General features: G+C 39.0%; 1 protein-coding gene across 2 annotated transcripts in view; it reads right to left on the bottom strand.

Moving 5' to 3' along the window:
• plcg2 (phospholipase C, gamma 2) overlaps positions 1-27,062 on the bottom strand; it is a 43,710-nt gene continuing 16,648 nt past the window's right edge. For both annotated transcript variants that reach the window (XM_067589022.1, XM_067589021.1), the window contains exons 7-33: positions 26,745-26,825; positions 26,604-26,647; positions 26,417-26,489; positions 24,409-24,510; positions 24,067-24,185; positions 22,301-22,386; positions 21,852-21,969; positions 19,669-19,837; positions 19,458-19,553; positions 17,713-17,799; positions 16,836-17,005; positions 16,257-16,457; positions 11,976-12,098; positions 11,717-11,897; positions 9,703-9,771; positions 9,487-9,596; positions 9,153-9,249; positions 8,981-9,053; positions 7,407-7,579; positions 6,955-7,057; positions 4,700-4,903; positions 4,432-4,571; positions 3,742-3,850; positions 3,383-3,550; positions 1,282-1,370; positions 1,021-1,187; positions 1-903 (exon numbers count right to left, since the gene is read on the bottom strand). In XM_067589022.1, coding sequence (XP_067445123.1) covers positions 861-903; positions 1,021-1,187; positions 1,282-1,370; positions 3,383-3,550; positions 3,742-3,850; positions 4,432-4,571; positions 4,700-4,903; positions 6,955-7,057; positions 7,407-7,579; positions 8,981-9,053; positions 9,153-9,249; positions 9,487-9,596; positions 9,703-9,771; positions 11,717-11,897; positions 11,976-12,098; positions 16,257-16,457; positions 16,836-17,005; positions 17,713-17,799; positions 19,458-19,553; positions 19,669-19,837; positions 21,852-21,969; positions 22,301-22,386; positions 24,067-24,185; positions 24,409-24,510; positions 26,417-26,489; positions 26,604-26,647; positions 26,745-26,825 — 3,195 coding nt within the window. In that variant the 3' untranslated portion in view covers positions 1-860. The remainder of the gene's footprint in view (positions 904-1,020; positions 1,188-1,281; positions 1,371-3,382; positions 3,551-3,741; positions 3,851-4,431; positions 4,572-4,699; positions 4,904-6,954; positions 7,058-7,406; positions 7,580-8,980; positions 9,054-9,152; positions 9,250-9,486; positions 9,597-9,702; positions 9,772-11,716; positions 11,898-11,975; positions 12,099-16,256; positions 16,458-16,835; positions 17,006-17,712; positions 17,800-19,457; positions 19,554-19,668; positions 19,838-21,851; positions 21,970-22,300; positions 22,387-24,066; positions 24,186-24,408; positions 24,511-26,416; positions 26,490-26,603; positions 26,648-26,744; positions 26,826-27,062) is intronic.

Below are 27,062 nucleotides of genomic sequence, written 5' to 3'. Positions count from 1 at the left end.
TAAAGTTCCACCAAGCATACTTTATTGGCTCAATTCATAAGAAGGTCACAGAGGAATTATAGCAGAGATATAAACATTACAACATAAGTCAACAACTCTGAGATTCAATACGAATGAAAAGTGCGGTACAAATTAAATACATGAAATGTTCTCATTACATTTTCATTCATCTGACTTCACTTTCAAAGATAAAACACAAACATCACCGTACAGAGAAAATAATGTCACACAGGTGAAACTACAGAGCAACAACAACTTTTCTACGTCATCATCAGCAGAGTTAGTGCAGCCTGTGTGTCTCTGTCTATTACACTCATCAGTATTTGAAACCAGACGCAAAAAAAAGATGAATTCAACACAAGCTCCCTGGCAGAAGGACAATCTACTGTATTGCAGTGAAACTGTTTTGCTTCTCCTCTTTCATTAAAAATAAATATCACCTAAATATAAGTGTTGTCCACCTCTAATGCAGTGATGCAGTTTGATTACAGATTGAATGCAGAACTGTTCAGCACTACACAGGCTGGCTGCGGAGAGAAGAAATGTTACAACCTCACATGTTCACTGTCGTAAAAGGAGTCCACCCGACCTGCCTCGCACAGTTCTACTTAAAATAATGGTTTCCTACATTTCACAGAAGGCCTATAGAGAGAGAACCCCCCTGAGAACATGTCCCTATATTTCTATATTTGACAAAATATTAAGACCACTGCTTTCGTACCTTAAATAAATATAAAACCATTGAGGAACATTGGATTCTTGACTTCTTTGGGACCATTCTTGTATGAAAATGAAAAAATTACAATGCAATTCTTCTTCATCACTCAAGCAGGAGGGACAGGTGAGGTTCGTTTGAGTCCTCAGGAATAGAACTTGCTGTTGTTTATCTTCTTTTCTTTTGACCTGGGACACACAGAATATACAGTGGAAATTCATTTGAACACATCCAGGAATGTAATTTCATTGTCGTTTTGTTTAACCACCTAGTGTTCACCAGCACCCGGTGAGTTTGAGGCTTACTTGTGTTTCTCGCTGGTGCTGTACTCTCTCATGAGGTTGTTGTGTTGGCGGGGGAGGGCAGAGCGCTGAATGTTGGTGTGTGTGTCATACAGGAAGGGTTCAGCGCTGACTTCCGCCTGCTTTTTCTTTAGCTGGCTGGAGGACGAGTACAGCTCCTCCTCCGCTTTCTGAGGGACAGCAGGTAGAAGATCACAGTCATATACTGTCACACTGCACATATACAGTATGTAGTATGTGTGTATCGTTAGTGTGTGTCCTCACCCCTGCCTGCTGGACATTGATGTAGACCAACAGAGAGGCTAACTCTAAGTTTTCACTGTAGCCGTTCTTTAGTGGTACAGAGCGGTAACCTGTAAGAACACAAAACATTCAGTCAGCTGTTCATGAGGGTATTCACTGATTAATCTGTCAATTGCTTTTTTCAATTAACTGATTCATTTTAATTAATCAATTAATTGATTTTAATTAATCAATGATTCATATTTTAGTCTATAAAATGTAAAAGAAATATTGCTTGTTTTGTCCGTCCTGATGCAAAGATACTCAATTAAAATGATACAACACAGAAAAAAAGCAGCAAATCTTCACATTTGACTGCTTAAAATCAATTTTTTATTATCATTACTGTAATAAGGTTTATCCTGCATAAATTGCCAATGTCGGTACCATAAGAGCAATTCAGAAAAATGCTGATGAGTTATGGATATTTTGATTCATCGCCATGGAAATGAGTGAGGTCTTAAATCCTGTATAACGGCACATCCACAAACGGCCTATCACCCTCACAGACTTGATGTGATGACAGTGAACACACCACAGTACACATGAGCGAAGTTCAACATTTTAGGAAATACATTTATTTGCTTTCTTGCTGAAAGCTAGATGAGAAGATTGATACCACTCTCGTGTGCGTTCAATATGAAGCAGTCAGGAGACAGTTAGCTTAGCTTAGCATAAAGACTGGAAGTGGGAGGAAACAGTTAGACTGGCTCTGTCCAAAGGTGTCAAAATGTGTCTACCAGCACATCTAAAACTCATTAGGATGTCCTATCTGATTTGTTTCATCCCACGCTGACATGTAGAAACAACATTTTGTGGTTTTAGAAAGAGTTTTGTATCAGTCAAGCAGCGGGGACTCCAGGAAGTCACTGCGCTTAGATGCTCATCTCCAGTAACCACAACTTGAAACAGACTTAAATAGGCAAAATGCTCTCAACTTAATGCAAATGCACAGACATCAGATTGAGATCAGCCTTCTGCCTAACTTGCAAGAAAGAGAGCACATTTCCCCAAATATCTTTTCTCTATAAAGGTACTCATCAAGTACAAACTGCACAGATGTTTGCTGTGTGTTAGTTTGTAAAGTGTAAAGTTTTTACAAAACAAATGGGTTCCTCACACCTATCAGAGAGCCGCTGGTGTTTATTCACCTCCTTGAGATACTGAAGGCAGTCCTTCAGGGTTACATTCATGTCTGCTTTTGTTGTCATATGTTAATATACACTCACCGAACACTTTATTAGGAACACCTGTGAAATCTAAAGGTGATAATTCTGCTTCATGTTTATTATTGAGCTCAACCACCCACCTTTATCTGTATGGTGGAACACTTTTCAGTATGACGCATTCCTGTACACCACCACCACCCACTATGACCTCAATAATAAACATAAAGTAGAATTATCACCTCTCTGACAATGTGAGCAAAAACTGTAAATGTATAAGCTTCATGAAAGTAGAATTTATGGCAGAGCTGTTGTATTGGATTGCATTAGATTGCACAGGTGTTCCTATAGGTGTTCCCGGTGTGTGTATATATACAGACGGGTGACAAATTAAAGGAAAAACTGGTAAAGGTCTGAATGCTTGACCCCTACAGTGAGGGGATCTGGTGACTCTGTTATGCTGTGGGGGGCATTATGCTGGCATGGTTTGGGTCCCATTGTCCCCTTAGAGGGAAGGGTCACTGCAAGTTGTTGAACAGCTATGGGAGATTTTGGACTGACGTGTTAGACAGCACTCTCCACCACCATCATCAAAACACCAGATGACGGAATATCTTTTTGAAGAATGGTGTTCCAGAGACTTGTAGATCAGTGCCAAAGCTGAGGATCACCATTTTTCAAAAAGATGCTGTGTGTAATATTTCTCCCGTGAAAGTTTAATTAACTTTTCTTTTCCAAATTAAATAATTAGGAAAATCAATAGTTTCTCTGAAGCGAATCTGACTTGTTTTAAAAGACCTGAAGGTAATAAAGTAATTGCCGTTTAATAAATTCCTGCTCCCAGGGAATGACTAATGTTAAGTAATGGTCTTGCTTGACAGTGAGTATTTTGTGTTGAGAGTTATGTGTGTTCCCACCTGAGCGGATGCCTTTGACAGGAAACGTGGCCTGAGCCAGGAAGTTGGGGTCTGAGAACATATCCTCCTCATTGACCACAAAGCGCAAGAAGGTAAGCTCAGGCTCATACACGGTGAAGACCACAGGCTCAGCCGGGGCTTTCCACACCGGGTTCAGACCGTTATCTCCTGCAGCCGGCAGAAAGACAGCACTGTTCACATGACCACAAAGGTAGCTGCCATCATACAAAGACTGTCGCCTGCTCTTACAAACTAATCACAAATCTAAAGCTAAACCTGATTCACACATTATTATAAGTTCTCCCTCTCCCCTCTCTCTGTGCCATAACTTTCAGTCACCCGCTCCCCCCTTTCCTTACGATAGACGATGGTCTTAAACTTTTCCTCAGTGTGTCCACACAGCTCGATCTCTACGAATGGACTGGCGATGCTGCGGCCGGGCTTTGGAAGGTGTCTGGCAGCAATCACCTGCAGAAGACACAACATAAATTCTCTTCAGAACATCCAAAAAGCCTTGACAGAATCACCTGTTCCAAGCGCTGAGGACACTCAGAGATACCTACATACAATATATACATATCCCAGTGACTGTGGCATTGGGAGAGCACAGCTTTTCAAAGTTGAAACAAATCAAGAACTATTTCTGTACATCAGTGTTTCAGGACAGATTGTGTGGGTTCGCTATTTTATTTATTGAAAAGGGTGTAATGTGAAAAGATTAATTACACAAATCTTATTGCTGAGTTTGGTGATAAGAAAGCAAGAAAAGTGACTTTCATGTAATTCATGACAGAATTTCTCATATTGTTGTCTTTTAAATGTGCCGACTTGACTGTCACAAAACTTTCTTTCAAGAGTTGTGGTTTTCTGGCTCTACGTGAAAGTGATGAAATTAGACTACCATAAATATTGCAGTTGGTTGTGCTTAATGCTGTTTAACAGTCGAGCATAATGTTGTGGGTTGAATATAAAGTAGTGCTGTTAAAGTTGTGCTTAATGCTGGTCAAGGTTAGCATTCTGCTGTTTCAGCTGTGTGTTTACAGACATACCCTAACCACAATGTTGTACTTGACTTTCTTCTTCTCCTGATGAGGGTCGTAGGTATCATAGCGCATAAGCTCCGGCTGCAGAATGTAACCCGTACGTCCATTCAGACTGAAGAGGGCACTGTTCAGCTGGGTGTATTTATCTGGGAGGACACACACACATTATACTGGTCATAGTACACAGTAACCCCTAGCCTCAAAGGTTAGCACTGTCAAGCGGTGTCAAGAACCTGATGTCCCAACAGGTTCCTCTACAGCCCAGATAATCTACCTGCAGTCTGGAAGTTGAGAGCCACCATGTGACAGCCAACAGCCCACAGAGGGTAGGGGTCATAGTTGGAGGACTCCACACGCTGGCCTTTTGGGTAGATCCGACTCAGCGACTTGCGGTTGTACTGCAGGAAATCCTTGGTGCGGCTCTTCCCTGGCGTCTTATTCTCCACAAAGGAGCGGATCTCTTTGTAGTTAAAACGGTCTGTAGAGGCAGAGAGAACGGGTGCAGGGTCAGCTGAACGGTATCAGTCTCTATCAGGTGATATCAACAAATAGGAAATATCTTAAGAATAGAGGATTTTATCAAAATAAATAAAGTTTTCTGTTTCAACAATTAGACTACAAGATACAAAAACTTTCTACTGAACCATATGATAGAAATTATATGGTCATAATAACTGACTTGTGCATTGTGATGTACATTCTCCAAAATCTGAGTCATCTGATAAAGATGGTTGTGGTATGAATGGAGTTAATGTATACCTCAGTGTATTTCTAAATTTAGATCGTTGTGACACAGGAAACTGCCTGGTCGTTAGATCTTTCCCTTTGGTCACATCCTGTTTGTTTCAGAACTTTGAGTTGTGGTGTAAAAGGCAGGTCCTCACTAAATAAGGTGCAGTACACCAGCTCAAAGCATTCAGTTTTTCCTCTGAGAGTAAGAGGAACAGCTGTACAATGCATGGTGGAGGCAGTGAGTTACTGACTTCCATTTCCAAATGAATTTGTACAAACCCAGAACAACTGGCTCACACATTGTGGATCAAACTGTCAAACTGCACATTATAGATAAAATATTACCATATATACATAATAATATAACCAAATTTGGTTATAATATATAATCACAGCTAAAAAGGCTTTTTTCACACAACTGAATGAACTGTTTAGGTGGGAAGATGCCACAAAAAGACAAATGCACTATTTTCTCATTGGTCACCTGTGGGCTCACTATGTGTAAATTTTATCACAATATGTAAGTAGTGTAAGATTAATTTGGTCATACTGCAGTTAAGGTCATAGCATTTACTTGAGTATTAGATCATATTTACATGTATTTGTTTAAAGGAATAGTTCAAAAATTTTTTAGGAAGTACAGTACGCTTATTGGATTAGATGAGAAGATTGATACCTGATACATTTCTCATATCTTTACGCTAAATATTAAGCTACTACCAGGAGATGCTTGATGACCCTTGCTTCTGTGAATAAGGAAACCACAAACCCTTTTAAAAGCTACTTTTAAGAGAAAGGAAACCTTCTGAAAGTTTTATAGAGGAAAACACAAAAATGATCAAATAGACAATTTCTGTCTTGATTTCATTTGAACATATTACTGTTAGTTGCTGTGCCTGCTGCCTAGCTTCAGGTTCATGAAGCTGACTCTTGTTGAACTACACTCAAACAATCAGATTTATTCAGCCTATTGCTCCTTGTTTAGACAAATTCTGCACTTGAACATGCCTGTTGCACAAATTTGTCTTTTTGTTCTTCCACCTCTTTCATTTTCTTAGACATATCATTTAATGACTCTACTTTATATTTTTACAAGCCTTTTTTATAATATTTAGAATATTATTATATTCTCTAAATATCAGACAAATAATTTAAGAAGTAGAAATCAAATGCAGCTAGAAACTTGGCCTTAATATTTGGCAGTGTCTCAAACTAACAGATGTGGAGGGAAATCTTGCTTGGTTGTTAGATGTTCAGACATTATTTGCACGCAGTTAGTTCTACAATTGTAGGCTAGGAAGTTCAGATGCTACTACACAGTTTATATTCAGGTAAGGAGTAAGGAGTGTTTATGAGAGAGTGGCTGCACCAGAGATGGGCTCCTGAAGACATCTCAAACTTGGACCTAAAATTGGACATTTTGCAAATTTGCTTCAAATAATCTTCAGAAAAGACTCTTAAGAGGAGGTAACAACATTAATCATCAAGAACAGAAGAGTAAATATCATCTTTGGATATATTTTTTTAAATCAAAACAACTATCTAGCTGTCAACTGCTAACTACTACCTGCCACTGTTACCAACACACCAAAGGAGAAACTGCACTGAGGAAGATAACAGTCTTTGTGAAGACAAGAGAAAGTAAGGTGTCTTTGTTGGTGGTATTCTCTCTCTCTCTCTCTCTCTCTCTTCATACTTCAGACCACCTTGTGGTCTGAAGTATGAAATTTTTCCCAGCATCATGATGCTTGTGAGCACTGGTCTTTCTGTTCAATACGTGCATCTGCATGTGTTTACCAAAGCGGTCCTTCTCCTTGCTGCGTGGCTGACAGTAGACCACCAGGTCCGACATCTCCATGGCAACCTCTGCCTTCTTCTCCACTTCCTCCTGCTGCCTGATCTGAGATTGGAAAGAAAAAAGCCACTTCCTGTTTGCACAGTAATGCTGACAGACCACCAATGAATCACCCGATCGTGGTTATACAGTATGTGCTTTGTTTAAATCATATACAGTATTTTGATGTAGTCTGAGCCACTGTTACAAAGACTGACACCATGTGAAACCACCATATGACCTTTGCATGTGTCTGAGAGCATTATTTTCATTTACAGTGTGATTTAGAAGGAAAGATTCTAAAATGTTTTTTTATCAGACTTTATAAAATTATAGAAGTGCTCTCTAGATTTCAACTAATTGAGGTGTGATCTTCCTCCACTCGATATATTATCATATACCATCAGATACTAACCACTTGTTCTCTGTTGTACTGCTTGCTCATCTCCCTCTGTGTGATGTCCCAGGCCACCTGGTACCATTCAAACAGTTCCTCCACAGAGTCTGCTGCCAGGTCAAACTGCAGACTGTCCTGCTCCATGTCCTGCAGGGTCAACACATGGGGCTTCCCGTTTTTACCATTCTTCACTGGAAACAAGGAGGGAGGAGAGGCGGCACGGTGAGGGAGGGTGGATAGGGATGCACATTTCTCCCACATTTGTATATGCAATGTAAAAATAACCTCTTAAAGATTGCAGCATAGTAAGCCATGGGAGTAGCCTGAATGGCATGCAAAGAGATAATTTTCAGTTACTGGCTGACCTCATCTCTCAAACTTATTGGTGTCAAGGAATTACAATTTTGGCATCAACTCTCAAACTGAAGCATGGAGATTGAAAGATGAGATGATGATTTGCCAGGCAAGGGAAATCAAATGGAAGATCATATTGAGTTGCTTGTGTTGTATCAGCTCTCAGATGTACGTCGCTTTGGCTAAAAGCATCTGCTAAATGAAATTGTAGATTGTAAATTGCATTACAGAGGATCTATTTATTATTTATCCAGTTTTTGCAGCATACTAGAGATTTAAATTCATTATATCCTGGCCTCTGCTGCATTGATTTTGACTATTCTTCCAATCTGTCCCACACAAGACCCCCATCTTTGTGGAAGTGCAATATTAAATCACTAGGGTACCCCTTTAAAGGTAGAATTTGTGGGCATTTGTGGTGGCGCATACTGGGCTCACTGGCTTTAACCTGGGGAGAGATCACCATGGTAACCTATGCTGAACAGCTAACCTGCTCCGGAGCAGGTTAACTTCAGAGGATCAGATCAAAACCTGCCAGTAGCCAACCTACTGACCAATCAGAAAACACTAAAAACAGAGCCATCATTTTACAGGATCCTGACAAAAGTCCTGAGTTTACAACAAAGTGACAAGAGCAATATATATTTGTATGGGACAGCAGAATAATTTTATTGTTCCAGGCTTTCATGTGTCACGTTTCATGCGTCATGTTTAAAACAGAGCTTCTAAAAAACGGGGGGTTGTAGCTGTATTTTAACTGTGCTAAGTTTATTTCAGTGATAGCTGACTATTATTCAGAACAGTTTTTCATTATCAGACAAAAAAGCAAAAAATACTCTATACTAAAGACATACGTTCCTGTACCTATTTGACTTTTCTTTAATATTTTGTCATTATTTTTTATCTAATTCTTATTCTCTTCTACTCTATCTGCAGGTGCAACATGCAAAAAATACAAAAAAAAGCAAAACACACAAGTACATGCACGAGCACAGGGATGGCGCAATATACACTCCTGCGGTTTCAACGGTTTCACACTATTCTACTGATTGTGGTTGTAAAGTAGGGAAACAAAGAAATGTGCTGGCAAAAGGCAGGGTAGAAGACAATTATATATTTATTTTTAGTTTTGTTAGTTGCGAGCCTTGTTAATTTCTTGTTTTATTACTTGGAGAAGTAACATCAGTTTAGTGAGAATAGAAAACTTTGCATCAGACAATAAAATAACATGCACTCACAGTTTTGGATGTTGCACTTGGAGATGTCCACAACACCCTTACATAGTTCACCCAGTGGATTGTCTTCCATATCCTGTTTTGATGCACATCACAAACACACAGATATGATATTCAGACAATCACTATGCTGTTTCACCTCCACTTAAACTGTGACTTAAATTTGAATTTTCACCTGTCCTCTGATCTCATGTTTGAAGTTGTTGGACATTTCCTCTACATAGTTGGATGGGAAGAACAGCTGCACCTTTCCACCATGGTCACCTTTCCACCTGTAGTGAGTGGAAGTGAGAAGGACAATGTGAAGTGTCCTCATGGTTCTCTGTGTGTATGTTTGTACTTGTCCATGCTAGCTAAGAATATGCAGTTGATCATGCATGATGCTGGGACATAAAATGAGTAATCCCTAAGATATGGCAAAGATGAATTACCATTCCCTGTTATACACAACTGCTGCCAACGTATGTGTGTGTTTGCATGAGTGTGTGTGTGTCTGTGTGTGGACTCACCATCCATCGTTATCCTTTGATACATTGTGTATCAAAGCTCCTTTACTGAAGCTGAGTTCATCTGGCCTCGTAGCCTGGTAGGTATATACAGCCTTAACAGTACTCTGAGGCTAAAGCAGACAAACACACACAATTATGAATGTCTACGTGTATCAAAGGAAACTGCACAGTATAACAGACAGCCAAAGCTGACAGAGTATAGTGGTGTATACACACCAGTGACGGCTCAATCTCGTTGGGTTCCACATACGTCTTCACCTCATACAGAGAGGCACAGTCTTTCTCCTGTGAAACAGAATCCACTGTTATGTACATCAGTGCAGGGGACATGTTATTGGGTTTTAACCATCATTGAATTGATATTGAGCATAAATGTCCATCTCAGACATATCATTTTATATTTTTTATATCAGTTTTTAGCTATGCTGCCAGTGGGGTTAAAACAATGAGAGACAATAACAGGTGGCTGGTGCAATGGTGAGTTGTGCTAGTGAACAAGATACGACAGCTTTGGAGACATTTGAAGCTTCAGTTGAGTTAAATTTGGTCCAGCTTGAAACCTCAATTGTGGTTATCTCAACAAAATGTAATTTTGTACAGTCAGTGATGTTCCCCAGAGGATGAACCCTAATAACATTGGTGATCTCTTGTCTTTTCATCTTGCCCCACCAGCAGGTTTGTCTGTACAAACGTTTTTAATTCTCCTGTGAAAACTTAACATCTACTTGACTGATTGACACAACTTTTTGTACAGACAATTATCTCTCCTAAACAATGAATCTTATTGACTTTGATGATTCAATTTGTCTTACTACTAGTACCAGTACTAGTACTAGTACTTTGATTTATAACCAAATATTTGCAAAACAAATGACTTTCCCATCAGTATCAGCTGTACTTTGTTTTTAGTGCTAATTAGCAACATGCTAACATGCTTAGTATGCTAACATGCAAGATGATGAAGATGATGATGTACATGGTAAACATTGTACCTGCCATCAGCATGTCAACATTATCATGTATGAGTATGTTAGTATGTTAGCTCAAAGTACAGCTGTGCCTAAGTAGCCACGTAGAGCTGCTAGCATGGCTGTCTTAGTGTTGTTTTAATGTAAATACCAGTCCCAGTTCTCATAGAGACCAGGGCCCATTTCCCAAAAGCAAAGATAAGATGATTATAAGTGTGGAAGGGAAGGTAACAGGCAGTCTAGTACTAGGACCCAGGCAAGGGGCAGAGTCTATAAAAAGGGGGACACACCTGAGAGAGCAGCTGAGACCAGCCTTTGTTTGGTGTATGACTTGATTCCTCATGTTTGGTGAGGGACTAAAACTTGGAGTGATGGCACATCAGCCAAAAAACAAGATTCCAGTCACCTGCATGTGTCTGACTGGGGAAGGGACTGTGTTCCAGTCCAGCAAGTTTTTAAACAAAGACACTACTAGAGGAGCCAAACACTGTTTTTCCCAGACTTCTCAGATTTGAGTGATTTGATTTATCAATTGAATGGGCCATTTTCTGTGTTATTTTTCTTGTGGGGCTTTTGTGTTAAAGGAGGGACTGAGTGGCAGAGTAGACATCTTGCATGTGTGGGTAGGTGTGTGAGTAGGTAAACTGGTTTGTGTGCAGTGGTGGTTTGCCAACATATTTTGTGACACTTTTTTCTTTTTTCATTTCCTCTTTTAATACATAGCTCTACACTAACCCCCCTGATAGTGCAGTCTAGCCCCACGTTGTTTTTTTTTCACTGCTTGTTCATTTATTGTTTTTGATTTATGTATTAACTGTACAATACACTCCATTGCTCCTTTATTATGGTCTGCATTTGGACCTTCTATTGAAACTACCTTGCTGCCACCTACTTGAATGGAGACAAGTCTTTCATATCATGCATTGTCAATAAAATCTATATTTTTGGTAGAGCAGTCTCTGGCTCAAGTTTATTCTGGGTCTTGTGTATTGAGTGTCACCTGGTCACATAAGTTAAACACAAGATAACATTACTTTGGCAGGTTGTCACCTGAAAGAAGTGACATCACCTCGACCCCTCATTTCTCTCATCTCTTGGATTTGTTGGTAAAATGGTATCTATTATGCCTACTAAATTAAATTATTCAGCTCTTTTATATTAAATCAATAGTATGTATTAATGTTTATTTTCATTTACTATTTGCTGCTACAGGGATTCTTAAAATTCCCTCTGGTTTTTGTATGTCTCCTACAGTAACTCACTGTGCTGAAACGGTCCACTAGCTCAGGGGTGACTGGGTAACGAAGCTTGATCTTGCGATACAGTGGCTTCTTCTTAAAGTAGTTGACCAGTTCCACCAGGCTCTCAAACTCTGTAGTGGTGCCCAGCAGGTACATGTTGCCCTCCTTCTGGATCCGGCAGTGTTTCACTTTACCATCACCTCTGAAAGATAGACAACTAGATTAATACCAAATCAAACAAATAGTGTAAAGAGAAATTAAGTTCAAAGTGTCTCTGAACCTGAATGTGATGGCGAAGGAGTCTTCGTCTCCTTCCCTCTGTCGGATGAGGAAAGCGCCGTCTCTGGGAATCCTCAGCAGGTAATCCTCGGCCTGACCCCTGCTCAGGTTACTGTAGAACCACCTGTAACACACACACACAAGGACAGTTACACTATGTGCTGTATGTGTGTGTGTCTATGTTAGGATCATTATCAAGAATATATTGTATGCAGTCATATGTCAGATGTGTTTTTCCAGTCAGACCAGGCCAGTAAAGCATATTTAAATGGATTTAAGCTGAACTCAGGAAAGAGAGACGGGGAAGAGTTACTATGTGTCTGTGGGTGTATGAGAACGAAAGTAAAAAGTGAAACATAGAAACTGCTTGTGTGGTTGACACAAAGTGAGTGTGGGACTGCAGAGTGTGAGAAGTAAAGCTTTACCAAACCAAGCGATCAGAGACAAAGTTTTAGTGTAATGGATTCACAGATGGTTGATACAACATTTGAAACCAGCACAGCAACAGTTACATTTACACCCTGACATTTTGAGAAATATGCTTGTTTGCCAGATGAGTAAAATTGATATCAGTTTCATCTCTCTGTGTCGAGTAGGTACAGAGATAGATCCAGGGCATGTTCAGCCTAGCCTAGCTTAGCATGCAAATAGGAAGCAAAGAGGAACTGTTAGCCTGATTAATTCTGTTAAAAATAAAAAAAATATATGCCATTCAGCAACATTATGGAGAGCTAAAGCAACACCAGAACTTCCAAGTTTTGTTCCAGAAGTAAGAAAATCTCATTAAAATCACTTTAACATTTCCATTAATGCAAAAAACAACAAACTCAGCACTGTGACATAAATGTACTCAAGAGGGGGACTGCCCATTATTCCGAAACCCCAATAGTTCAAAAAACGTCCCAGTGTGCCAGTCAGCACATCCATCTGCTTTGTGCAACATGACACTGAATTTATCAGAAGAACTGAGTGAATTGTGAAAAGTCTGTTTGATAAGTTAATATACATTTTAAATGACTGACAACGAGGCAAATAAAGTCTTCGACTCTTTCCTACTGTCGGAGGAAAGCCTGTTAACATAGTTAAATTTAATACAGCTAAGCTTACCAGTACACATCTACTCCTCCTGATGGAAAATTTATGACATCTTACAACTCATAAACATACATTAACTCATTCGGTGAACATTTAACATAATTTAGTATTAACTTTAGCTGCATGTAAAGTGAATAAATTTGATGTTTTACAGATAATGCTGATTTATTAAATCAGAGTTCTACTGAGAGAAACATGATGCTGAATTTAGCAGAAGACCTCAGTAATATATAAAAAGTCTGTTTTGTCAGGTAATAAACATTATCAGTGTCTTTTGCCCTTAATATCTTGTATTTTGACGTGCATGTTAAAAAATAGTTATGTTTTATGATGCGACAACGCTGTGGTTAAGGTCTGGTTAGGTTTAGGAAAAATATCCACTTGGTTAGGGTTAGGAAAACATCATGGTTTGGGTTAAAATGATCACTTGCACATCAAGGGGGAGTGTGTATTTTCGGAGCAATGGGCCTTCGAAGCAGTGGGCTTTTGTTTTTGGGATAACGGGCCATCAGACTATGGGCTTTTGGTCCAATGGGAAGTTTTTCAAACAAGTGGGGTTTCAGAATAATGGGCTATCAGAACAATGGCATGGAACCCTTAACAGTATGTCATCTGATTCACTCCATATTTCTAGATAAGGTTGGTAACTTTAAAAACAATCTCATACCGTTTATTTATTTATTCAATTCAATAAATGTCACTTACTTGACAGAATGAGACACAAGTCCATAGCCACAACTACTTAGTTCATGCTGTGATAACAGCAGGACAGAGACCATAGACATTTTTACAGACTGAATGGTGCAGGCATTTTTAGATAGCAGAGATTACAGCTAAAAAGTTGGAAATATATGTATTAGAAGACAGTGTTGGTGGGATTAAGTTACAATGATTTAGCTGCAGTGGTAAATTTTCATGGGAGCTGTGCTTTATGCTAACAAAATAATCATTGTACAACATTATAAAAATCACTAATGTTTCAGCTTCTAAGATAATGGTTCTATGGTAGATGCTCATTTATCTTAGAACATTGTTGGGCCTCACCGGTCGACCACATGTTTCAAGACTCAAAGAAAGAAACAAAGGGAGTCCTCAAGAAAGTCAATTTCCCTAGAATCCGTGGTTGTTCACACCCAAGAGTGAACTCCACCCATGGACCCAGGTAACAAAACTAGAGATTCCCCTCTTCTCTCCCCTCTTTCCCCTCACAGCTGCTGTGGGAGCAGTTCTGCTGCTCAGGTCTCTGCTCTCTTGTGTGGCCTGCTCACAGCAGACACACACAGAACTCTTATCTTTATGGCAGAAGATGTGAGAGCCTGCCTAAGACTCAGTAACTAAGTTATCTAGTGCCAGCAGCTACCAAACAAGTCTGCTGGCTGATTTAACAAGCACAGGAGCCATAAAGCAGAGTTAGCTTGCCGCTAACACTGTAAGGACTGCACAAAGGAGTGACCTGGGCCCTCTGGCCCACGCAACAAGGGCACCGACTACCCAGCAAGGTCTGCATCCTTGAGCCTTGGTGCCTATGGCCCTATTCAGACCAAATCAGGCGGTGCAGCGTTCAGCCGCAGGGTCGAGCGGAGGTGTGTGGGAGTGTGGGCATGTTTATTTGTGCTCTAGAATGTAACTGCTGTAAAACAATCAGAAAATAACGTTTTATTGATCTGATTCACCGGCTTTCTCGCTACCAGCGCTTCCTCTCTTCATTCATTCTCTAGCTTGCTCGACCACAGCTGCTCTCTCTCTCTCTCACTGGTGCTCTCAGCTTTCTCTCTTTTTCTCTCGTCTTTTATAAAATGTGTCAGGAAGCCGACAGCAAAGTCTAACTTTACTTTTAACGTTATAAAACGAAGAGAAATGTCTACCCCTCGTCCTAGTAACATCTTTGCCTTACGACAGAGTTTACAGCTCTGATCAGTCTGATCTCTGGCTGTGATTGGCCACCACAGCCTTGAGCCGCAGTGACGTCGGGTTGCATTCCACCAAAAGTTGACTCTGGCTCACCTTTCCGGCTGCAGTTCAGTGTGGCGCTGAAGTGGCCAAAATGGTTATACATGTTATATCCAGTAACCAGGCCTTGCATGCAACTAACGTCTTTCTAACCTGGCGCCTTTAGCCTACACCAATTGGCCTTAAACAGAGAATCACACAGTTAAGAGATTTAAAACCCAGCTTTTCACACTTTGCATCTAGCAGCACATGTGGTTTCAAGAAACCACATGGTCTGGCATTTTGTCTGTGTAGTTCTCTTTGTCAGCCATATTGTCTGCATGCCATGTGCTCAGTCCCGCCCCCCCCCCACACACACACGTACACACAAACACACACATGTACAAACACACATGTACACACACACGTACACACACACACACACACACACACACACACACACACACACACACATGTACACACACACACACACACATACATACACACACACACACAAAGTTCCAAATTGATAGCTTAGTAAATTTTGAGATTGAATTTGGCTATCTTTTTCCCTGACCCCATGGTGGTTCCCAGTTATTATTAAATCTTATTAATAACTTCTATTGATTTTAACAATTAATAATTATTTTTAATAATAATTAATTATTGCTGATAGCCAACTTGTAGCCAAGGCCCAACAACATGGATAGTAAACCCTTGGAACATGTTTGAACAGCAGCTAGCCCAGAAGAGATGTCAGGACTTTGGCTATCAGTTGTACTATTTTCATGTGCTTAACATATGATGAAATATATTATGGCATTGTGTTAGTTAGTTAGCTAGTTGAAGCTACCACTATCTCTCTATCAACTACTATTAGCTTACTGGCCATCTACTGTTACTTTAGCTTCTCTCAAGTCCTGTACCACTGTTATCTTATAGCAAATAAAAGGTGACTCTTGGATGTATTGTCAACTACCTTGCCAGTGAACTATACAACATGTAGACAAGATGTTGGAAGATAAGCTTTCACTTTTGGCATGCTACGCTAAGCTAAGCACATCTCCAACCTGCAATATCTCGGTACTGGACACATCAAGATGAAACTGATATTTAATTTTATTTAACTATGGGTTTAAATAAATGTTAAATAAATCTTAAGGAATACTAAATATATGTTTTTATTTACAAACATTATATCAAGGTATCACCCTGTGATGTATTGGTCTCATGTACTGTATGTTCATATATGACAAACCCTTCTTTTAGATGTGGGTTGGGCTGGGGTACGGGGTCAGTGAGGCGCAGCTCAAAGTCTTGGCACCGCAGTGGATTTTCTCTGTAGTGCTGGATCACGGCGTACACGCTGGGAAAGTGCAGGTTTGGCGTCAGGTAGAAATAATTGTGTCCTCCCTCTGAACCAGATCGAATACGACAGTGCTGGACTCTTCCACTGCGCCTGAAATGCATGCAGAACACAATATGTTAAAACATATGCTATTTTATAACCTTAAAGCAATAAAAGGAACAAAATGCAAACAATTTTGACTTCCTACATGCAGCTTGCAGACCTTGGGTGTTTTTTCTCTTTACTGGTTAGGTTTTGGATATGGATAGGGTTTCAAAATATTGCAAAATATTTAATCTGGGTGATTTCATTTTGAATTTCAGTGGTAATGTGAGTTAACATATGACAACCAGATGGGATGGTGTAATGGTTACAAAGGTTGTCCCCATCCAGAATAAGTAGCAAATTAGAGCGTGTATCACACAAAAAACTACACTCCTCAAGTTTTTGGTTGGGCTGGCTGTAAAATCAAGCAATGGGACACTCTACCAGAAGGAGAGGGTGAAGTCTGTGACATAGGTGTCACTCTCTCTGACCAAGAAGGTACCATCTCTTCCCCCGGTCTCTGCACAGTAATCGTGGATCAGTCGCTCGGCCATCAGCCTGCCCTCCTTCATGCGTCCGTGAAACCATGGCTCTGAACAGTGCAGGTCCTGATACTGAGAAAGACAAGAAGAACACTGTTTTAAAACATCCATATGTTGGTTATAAGTTATGTTGAACAGACAACATAACTTCTGTTTAAAATGTGAGCTTTAATGCATATATACTGTTATTTATTAATTAATATTTGTTAATTATTATGTTCAGATATATTGTTATCACAATTATGTATCCTTGAGACCTTGCAAATGTGCTTAATGCATTTCCTCCCTCATTAAACATTTACAAAGCCAATTTTTGTAATATTTTGAGACCTGCATTGTTTACATCCATGTTTTCTAGCTAGCGCTCTTCTTCACTGCCTTTGTTGGCATAATGCTACATTTCCGCCGCCACCATCTGTTGATTAGAGAAAAGTGGGAAAATATCGGCACTGGTGTGTATTGTACACATATGTGTATGTGTACATGTGCATCATCATACCCATGTATGATATAAAAAACATATGGGGACCTGCTAATAAAAACTTTTCTCCTTAGCGCTGCTATTGGTCAAAGATTCCACAGGTTCAACCGCACAGGTGGCCCAGTAAAAATCTTAACCTCCTTACTTTTTACAGTTTTTATTATATTTATCTTATCTTTATAATTTGATTATAACAATTAAGAACTTATGATACTTTCTATTGCATAACTTGAGGTTGATTGATTCAAAATTCAGTGCAATAAAGATTTGCAAGGAAACCTTCCAATCTCTCTTTTACCTTCCTGGGATCTTCATCCTCCTCCTCATACTCCTCTGCATAGAACAACATGTCATCAGAGATCACACAGTAGTGCTTGTTCCACCTCTGAAAAGGACAAATGAAAATTAACATATTGAACTTAACATGCATCACAAATTGCTGACACAGGCAGAGTTTCTATATTATTATTATTATTACTTGTATAGCTTATTATATAAGCTATACAAGTTCTTGACAGTTTCAGATTTACTGCCAGACTATTGTAATTGAGTGCACGAAAAAGAGAAATGGTCAGTACATTTCCTGATCATGATAAACAATAAACCATCATTACTTTCACTGGCCATGTGTGTGGGAGAATTCACTAAAGGTTATTTTTCTGCTCAGCACAGCACAAGTGTGAGCAGGAAAGGGTCACACACCACAAATGCCAGTCATCCTGACTCTCACTGACACCTTCACTGTAACAACTCCTCTCCCACTCAGAAACATTCAACACAGCACTTCCAGCATACAAAATAGGTGCAAGCAAGGGAAAAACCCTGACACAAACACCCATTCACTTCTCTAGCCTCCACCATGTACAGTTCCTTATCTGAGAGCTTGTGAGCAGAATTATTACAGTAACAGCACTCAGACTACAAATATAATATAATATATATAATATATAATATAATGTACCACATAGAATAAGAAAGAAGCTAACATCAATTAAATAAATAAATCCAAACATGACTGAAAACCCTACTCTTCATTATGTGCATTGTATTATCCAAGCAGACATGTTTTTTGCAGTTTTTATTATTAACAGGAAGAAAAAAGGTCTTTAGGAAAAACTGAAAACTGCTGAACTCCAGCAGGGCAAAGAGAGACAAAGTGAGCAAACTGCTGTAGCTACATGTCATGGACAGACAGTAAGATGTTTGTAGTGGTATTGTAGAGTAATGACCATATCAGCATCTAACAGGACTGAAGTGACATTTGCAGATACATGCGTTTACATGCCATTTAATGTGCCACAGCTGAGCAGCTAATTAGCTATCTAGCCTGCTAACTGACATTAGCGGTTCACTTTTCCACAGTGATGTTTGTTTGGTGGCTCGTTCAACAAGCTAAGGTGCAGGACAAGATGTGTGTTCTTGTTTGTAAGTTAGATAAGAAGGACACTTTAGCAGGAAAGCTAATATGGGTTGTTGTTCAGCATCTGTGACTCTTGTGTTGTGTAGCAGAATGCTATCAGGGTCAATGTGACTGTCTGCTCTGCCTATGAATGCTGGCATTATTGTTGTACCATCTATGTTTATAACAGTATTTTATATTTTAAAAATATAAATGATAAATTTCTCCCTTTTGGTTTGTGATTTTTTCTCAAAGGAGAACACAGGACAGAGCAGATACTGTATGTATGCTGTCGTAGACCAGAAAAAAAGGTATTTAATTTCAGTTAGACTTGAAATGGACAAGACTTGTTCCTTACAGTAAATTTAAAAAAAAGTGAATCAACTAAAATTGGCAATATTCCTGAAAAATATTTTAACTGTAGGGTTTCAGACTACATTTAGCTGTATGTGCAATGTATATTCTGGAGTACAACTAAAGATTTATGCATCGGGAATATCACAAGTCATTGGGTCAGGTGTAAAAGTATTACAGCACATGTTCAATGTGTTTTTCCAAACTGTTGGCTGAACTGTGGGAAATATGGGTCAAATCTGAGTTGTTGGAGTAAAAGGAGTCTGCCCATCTGACACCCCTTACAGTACCTGGTCCACAGGGTCCCACATCTCCAGGTCTCCCTGTTTCTGGCCCTTCCTGAAATCTTTGCTGGTTCCTCCTCCCTCCATACTGAGCTTCTTGTGCTGCACAAGAACAACAAGAGAGTGTGGTTATGGCCATCAGGAGTTATAATACAATACAAAAACCCTCTCTCCATTTATAGTTTAATTCCTATCACACATCATTATGCTCAGTTACCTTGAGTATGATCTTGCCCTTCAACTGTGTGGGTGAAGGTAGCTGCTCAGCCATCTGCTCCACAGGTTCAGTCAGCAGTTTGTCTCCAAACACCTCTTTAAAGATACGAGCCATCTGACGCTGCTGATCCAGCGGGCAATGCTCCTCTATGGACAGGATAACTGGGAACCTGAGGGACAACACGATGGTTATACAGAAAACCGCTTGTATATACAGTATGAGTAGTATTTGAGAGAAATGACAGTGGTTAGTTGTCAGATCCAAGCTGAGGTATATCCTGGTATAATAAAGTCAAGATGGCATAGCCAGGTTTCTTGTACACATAAGATATCCGGTCATGGTTCTGAGTCTGATACATATCTTTTAAATTCTTGGCCATTTAGCAATGAGGTTTCTCATGTTCCCCTGTAATAAATGGATCACCATAAAAACAATGTTAATAATTTCCCTAAGGGTTTCCATCAGTGTTTACTTTCAACATTTCATGAATATCTTCTGCTCTCAAGTCTTCACTACTCAAAAATTCTGTTGCATTCGCCACTGTCTTAATTCTATCACTTTTTTCTCTTGCTTGGTAGCCACATTAATTATTTTACAAATGAAGGCTATGAAACTTGTCTCTTCTACCACCACCGAGTCCTCTTTTACCTCACATTTATGGAAACATTGAGTGCAGTGTTACTGGAGCTCTAACTGTTCTGTCTTATTGCTTCATCCTAGGCCTGCTTGTTCTCTGGGGTAAAGGCCTTAAAAAAAAGGCATTTGGTTTACCCTCTCCGCCTCTCACCACCTCTTCATATGTTACTGTGCTTTGCATTTCATCATTTACTCTCTAAAGCTTCTGCATAGAATATGTTATTGACTACTTTGTATTTCTGTACCTCTTTTGCTTTAATCTGGACTGCACACCCCCAAACGCAGCACTATGTTCTCCTCCACAGTTACAGCATCTCAGTTTAGTGTTCTTTGCACATTTACCATAGTCATGTTCACCTCCATATTTTGCACATCTTTGTTTACTGTAGCACTGTTGGGCTTTGTGTCCCATTCTTTGGCATTTATATATAATCTCTTACCCTATAATTGATCCACCCCATTTTGATCTCTTTAGGAAGTGTGCTCTCGAATTGCACCAACATTCACAGACAACATCTTTGTTTGTCTGAAGTCTCTTGACATGTAGCACTTTCCCCCCTCTGATCTCTCGCTTTACTTCCTCCTCAGTCATATCAAGTGGAACATTTGAAATGACACCTCTCTTAGCCACTACACCAACAATGCGTCTTTTGATCTTACTATTATGTGTATCTATCTTGAAGATTTTGTCTTGTTGCTAAAAATATTTTACTTATTGTGCATATTGTTTTTTCAGAGTTACATACTACTACATACTGCATTTGCTTCTCAACACTTCCAGCTTACACACAGGCATGGATGTGGCTGTAAAAAGAGCGACCGGGTTACTTTTACTGGAGAAAATGTTATAAGTTTAATGATTATAAAAAAAGTTATGTCTTTTTTAACAATTTCAAAGTCGATTTAATGATGCTCATCCTTAACAGATTGCTGAGAAACAGCCATCTTTGTAAAGGGTGTGTGTATGATGTCTGTGTGTCTTGGTTTGACAGAGATGTTGAGAGTAAAGGGTACAAATTTTGACACAATGACACACATTTTGACAAAAAGAGCACTTAAGAAATAAGAAATAAGAATAAGAAATTCAATTTTGTTTGTTCAGGATGTAAAAAGATTTGAAATTTAAAATCAGAAGGAAAGGCAACAAATTTACATTAAATCCCCAAATAAAAAAGAATGGGAGTAAATGAGTTTCATGTGGCTACACAGGGCCAGAATTTAATACATTTAAAACCAAAAGGACTTAATCATGAAGCCTCACTGTTATTTGAATGTCAGGGGAACAATGAATACATTTTGAAACAAAACCCTTCATGTAACCGGTGATGCACATTCAGACCTGGATGCTGATCAGTGCAACTACAGTCTTATCTGTAGGCCACTGCTCAAAGGCACCTCCCTACTCCATTGAAAATAAATGGGGATTAATGAGCTTATAAAGTTTAAAGTGGATTCAATATCAGCTGGTAACAACTGCAACCATTGACACTGACATTGTGTTTGTGTAACAACACAGACAGGCAGACAGCGTGTTTTGCGATTCTTACACTGAGGTGACGAAAGCGTGCTCGTTGATGGCTTTAACCACATCCTCAAACTTGATCTTAGTCGTCCTGGTCCAGCCGTGGTAGATGATTGGCTCCCCGGGTCCTTCCCAGCAATCCACTGAACAGATTGAGCACCACACACAAAACACACATACTGAGTGTTGTTAACCAGACTACCTCAGAATAAAAGTCACAAGGTTTGTTTTCACAATGTGGTTCTGGTCTAGAAACACCCACTGAGAATCAACTGGATAATAGTCTGACACCTAAACCTTGTTAATAATTATTCAAACCAGGTGTTACATACAGTTTATAAACACACTCATCTATTTGATTTGTGCTGGGGAAAACTGCCCAAAATTAAACAACGGTCTTTACTTTACTGGCAAGTGTGAAATGAAATATATCCATTACCCAAGTGTAGTACATTTGAGCTGCTATATACTAACATTCAACACAGCGGCATCCCAGGCGCAGACAGCGTACATAAGCCTCTGTGGAAGACTCACTACGAAGCTGATCACCCGTCAGGTAGCTGTGGAACAACACACAACACAGACATGCTAGATTATATATATTTCACAAAATTAAGAACTTGGTTATGTATTATTACATCTGCTAAGTAGATGATGTTTTTAGTCCCGTTTGCTTGTTGGTTAATTAGCGGAATAACTGGTATCACTTAGTAATCTAATTTATACAAATTAATAAATAATTGACTAATGCTTTATAGATGACACATAAGACATTAATAAGAACAACTTTTGGGCTGCCACATCATCTAATAATATTTCTTAATTAATAACTTTTTTTTTCTTTTAAAGTGTATAGAGACTCTTTGGGTGATGTGCACTTTAAATAAACTGAAGTTAATCTAGATCTGTTCTGCAGTTAGAAGTGTTGATGAGGTCATTCAAGGAGATCCTCCAAAGATCCTGCATCTCCCATAATGCAACTCAATTGTGTCTTTTCATTAGAGACTGTCAAACTCCATGCCACCAGTTTGTAACAAATACTTTCTGTTGTAACTTTGAAGTCATCAAGCCCCAAGCCAAAATAACATTAATGACATCATCAGAGCCACAAAATTGCCATTGTAGAACTGTTTTCACAGTATGGGCAGTAAACTGACCTTTATGTGTAAAATTGGTGGAGTGCCCCTTTAAAAAAGAGTCATGGGTCTTACTTTCTAATATACCATCAGTAAAAGTTAGTCAATCATCTGCAAAGTAAATATTTCATCAATAAATAATGATAAATCCATCAAGTCTGCAGTTGTGTTTATTAATTATTTTTCATGAATGGCTTTATAGGAAGGTGTAATCCTTCTTACACAGCTCTGATTGGTTTCTCTAACTGAGGGAAACAGCCGTTAATGAGCACAACACCAGGCCACACATTTGCATCGCTGAATAAATCAAACATGTGGCCCGTGATTCAAAGCTCATCAAAGGTTCAAAGAACATAATGTAGAAGTAAAAACACCACAGAACGGGATTTTATCACAACCTGACAACGCCAAAGTCATTAATGGATTATAACTATTACAGTATACAGCATTAGTACATGATTTTACATACATATTAACCATTTCTATTGGGCTCTAGGCTTATATTTTCAAGTATTTGTTAACAAACGGTGATAAGGTGTTTTTGAAGATTTTAGCATAAAATACTACAGTTAAATGAATGGTCTCAAGTTTGTCTGTCGCTCTGTGTATTTGATGGATGTGGGGATCAAGATTGCAGAGTCTGTGTGTGTGGTTTCTGACTGCTGCCTAGCTAAATTATGTTTAAGATTGTAATGAAATTATCAATCACATAATTAAAATGATAAATGATTACACATCATATTTCAAACTGTATAGTGACCAGTCACTGACATCCACCTCTTAAATGATATGTATGATGCAGTTTTACTGAGTCCATATATTGCATAGCAGTTGTATTGTTCCTGTATTACGATTGGTGAGAAGGAGAATGTGAATAGTCCTGTTTGTTCTCTGTGTACATTTGTACTTGGCCATGCTAGCTAAGAATAGGCGGATAATGATGCATGATGCTGGGGCATAAAGTGATTAATCCCTAAGATATGGCAAAGATGAATTACCACTCCCTGTTATACACAGTTGCTGCCAACGTGTGTGTGCTTGTTTGCAGGCATGTGCATGCACGCAGGTGTGTGTGTGTGAGTGTGTGTGTGCAGTCATACTGACGTGTTGTGTGAGGAGTTGATCCAGTAATGGGACAGAGGGTTGTTCATGTCCAGGTTGCTGATCTCTGAGAACTTCTCGTCCCACAAAGAATTCTCCTTGGAAAACAGGAAACTGAGGAACTAGCAATGACACAGAGAAGAGGCTTCAGATTGAACAAAACGTCCACACAGTTCCTCCACACTTCATTAATATTAATAAAATGACAATCACATAATGTCTGACTTGATGCCAAACCACAACAGGTACACCACTGGAAACACTCTCTTGTCTATCACAGTCTGTTATAGCTTTGCATATTCTATCTCTGTCACACACAATACATGCAGGAACAGAGCAGAATACCTCGCTGACGGTGAACTCTGGGTCATTGGTTTTTCTCATGGTGTCGTCGATGAAGGTGGTCATCAGTTCTCTGACCTGGTTCAGATCACTGGCCCATTGTTCCTGATGGGCAGAGGGAGAGAGACAGAGAGAGGAATTGTAATTGTATAAACTATTATTAATTTGCTGTGTTTGTATTTAAAAGAGGATATCACATGATTTAATCTCCGTTCAAACTGGCAAAAAGAAAAACAGGCTATAAACAAAACATGTTTGTCATCCTTTTATTCAGTAAGAATAAAGTTGTGATGTCATGTCTCTTCATTGACCAAATTTATGTTTGGGGTACCCCAAGGGTCAGTCCTGGATCCTAGTTTATTTTCCCTATAAATGCTCCCTCTGGACAATATCATTCACTGCACCTGATTTCCTTTTATGTTGACGACACACAGCTATGGATGCCTATGCGGCGCTCTCATTTTTTCATTGTTTCATTTCCCGTTTTGTCTCTTAACTTCCTGGCTACAATAAATACAAGTAAAATGTTGCAGTCCTAATCAGTTCACATGACCTGCTATATATTTCTCAAAGTTGGGAACACACATTCACATATTTGAGGAGGTCATGTGACCTGACACAACCACAACCACCACAGAAATCAGATTAAAAAAATGATCTGCAAAGTTACTTTCGGCAACTGGCTTACAACTTGCTCAACTAGCTCAATTAATTTACTTTGTGTAGCTGTTTCTATGGTGAAAATAGCTCTGATGCTAACATATCCATAAGCTCAGTAAGTTATTGTGTTCTTCACAAATCATCACTAAACCAGATGGTTTGTACTTCATTAGTCTGAAATCTGATATAACATAATTTAAAACTGTTTCATCAACTACAGTAATAACACAGTACATATATTTTATTAACACATATTTTATTAATAATATAAGTTGGAACAATCAGCTTGTTAACCTACAATAAGACCATGCAATGGAAAACTTGACTGTGCAGTGTAATACTGCAACTAACCAAATGAGTCTCAACTGTGCACTCTCTGTTTTGGATGAAGAAATATGAGAATGCCTGAGTTTCAGAAAGACCAAACTCAGACATTTACTGTTATGATATCATATTGTTATGAACACATAATAAAACTCAACACATTGTCAGCAGTCACTATGACCATTAAAAAAGTAACGTGCAACTGATCCATGTGCTGTGTGGGGGAAGTGATGTAATTAGAATCGTGAATGAAAATAGCTGTCGGCATTTCTGTAGAATAAAGTCACACTGAAACAAAGTCTGGCATGTTCTTTCAGTTCTGTCAATCCTTCCCACTGTACATTCTTTTTAAAAACTAATCAGATATTTGCTGAAATGGAGGTGCAAGGTGACAACAAGCAGCAGATGTCAATGAACATAAACGACATATCCCCACAACACAAAATTACAGAGTCGGAGCACCTTCCTGTTGCTGAAATGCACAAGGTCAGTACCTTCCTATGAAGCTAACTGACTCTGGCATGCTGCATATAATACAGGACTGTGTAGCTAATGTAAAAAATTGGAGGGCAAATCATTTTCTCCAATTAAACTTTGACAAGAGTTTGATTCTTATTATAGGCCCCCAGTATACTTCTGAACAAGTGCTGCCAGGTCTAGGCATTTTATCTTTAGTCATAAAACCTGTAGCTAAAAACATTCAAACCCAACTTATATCTTAATTACCACATCAATTAGAAAGCTCAGTGGTGTTCTTATCAACATAAGAACTTTGCAACGTTTCAAAAGCTGCCTAGTTTTTATTTCATTTTTTACTTTAAGTGACTCGGGGATTAAACAAAAATAAAATAAAAAAATAAATAATTGCAGCTATAATTTGTTACAGTAAAAAATGATGGGGAATGGCAAAGAGTGAAGAGTTGTTTGACAAGCACACAGAAGCAGATAAAAAATGAGTCAGACATGCAAAGTTACGATAACACCTCTCTTGTCTGGTGTACTTATCATTCACTGTAGATTATTTTACCTTCTGCTGGTAGACGAGAAATCGTTGGAAGTCATGGAGCAAAACTGCTGAGGCATCGGGCTTATCTGTGTTACTGTAAAGTGGAGGAGGGTACACACACAGTCAAACCACTCTGACAAACCACTATCCTTACATCCTTACTCCACACAATGAGATATTAGCAAAGATGAGAGAAACAGGAGCTCACCCCAGAATAAAAGCACATGATTCCTTTTTGAATTCATCAAGGATCTGAGTTTAAAAAAACCCCAACACAATTAAAAATGCTGTAAAAAACGTATGTGCAATACAATTAATATTTACTTTAATGTGATCAATTTATACTTACTTCATTCTGTTCAAACATTATAAGGTTGTACAATTTATGAAACTGCTCAAAGTCCAGGCGGTCTTTCTTTGCTCCCACTTCCTGTGAAAGCAGAGTGTAAAAAAGCACTCAGTAAGACTCTCAGAGCACCTATAGAAAACTGGAATATGTATCTGATCAGCCTTTTGTCCACCTCTGATATGACAGAAGTGATGCAGTTTCGGTGTTTATGTAAAGTTTGTAGGCTAAATTGGCCGTCATCACTCACAGAGGCTCTAACTAGAAAACAGCAAACTCTTTTGTGACATTGATGAGGGTACATTAAGGGAAAAGAAGAAG

Source organism: Thunnus thynnus, chromosome 5, assembly GCF_963924715.1.
Source record: "Thunnus thynnus chromosome 5, fThuThy2.1, whole genome shotgun sequence".
Classification (NCBI taxonomy): domain Eukaryota; kingdom Metazoa; phylum Chordata; class Actinopteri; order Scombriformes; family Scombridae; genus Thunnus; species Thunnus thynnus.
Note: the sequence above shows the minus strand (reverse complement) of the source record. Positions and strands in the feature narration are given on the sequence as shown.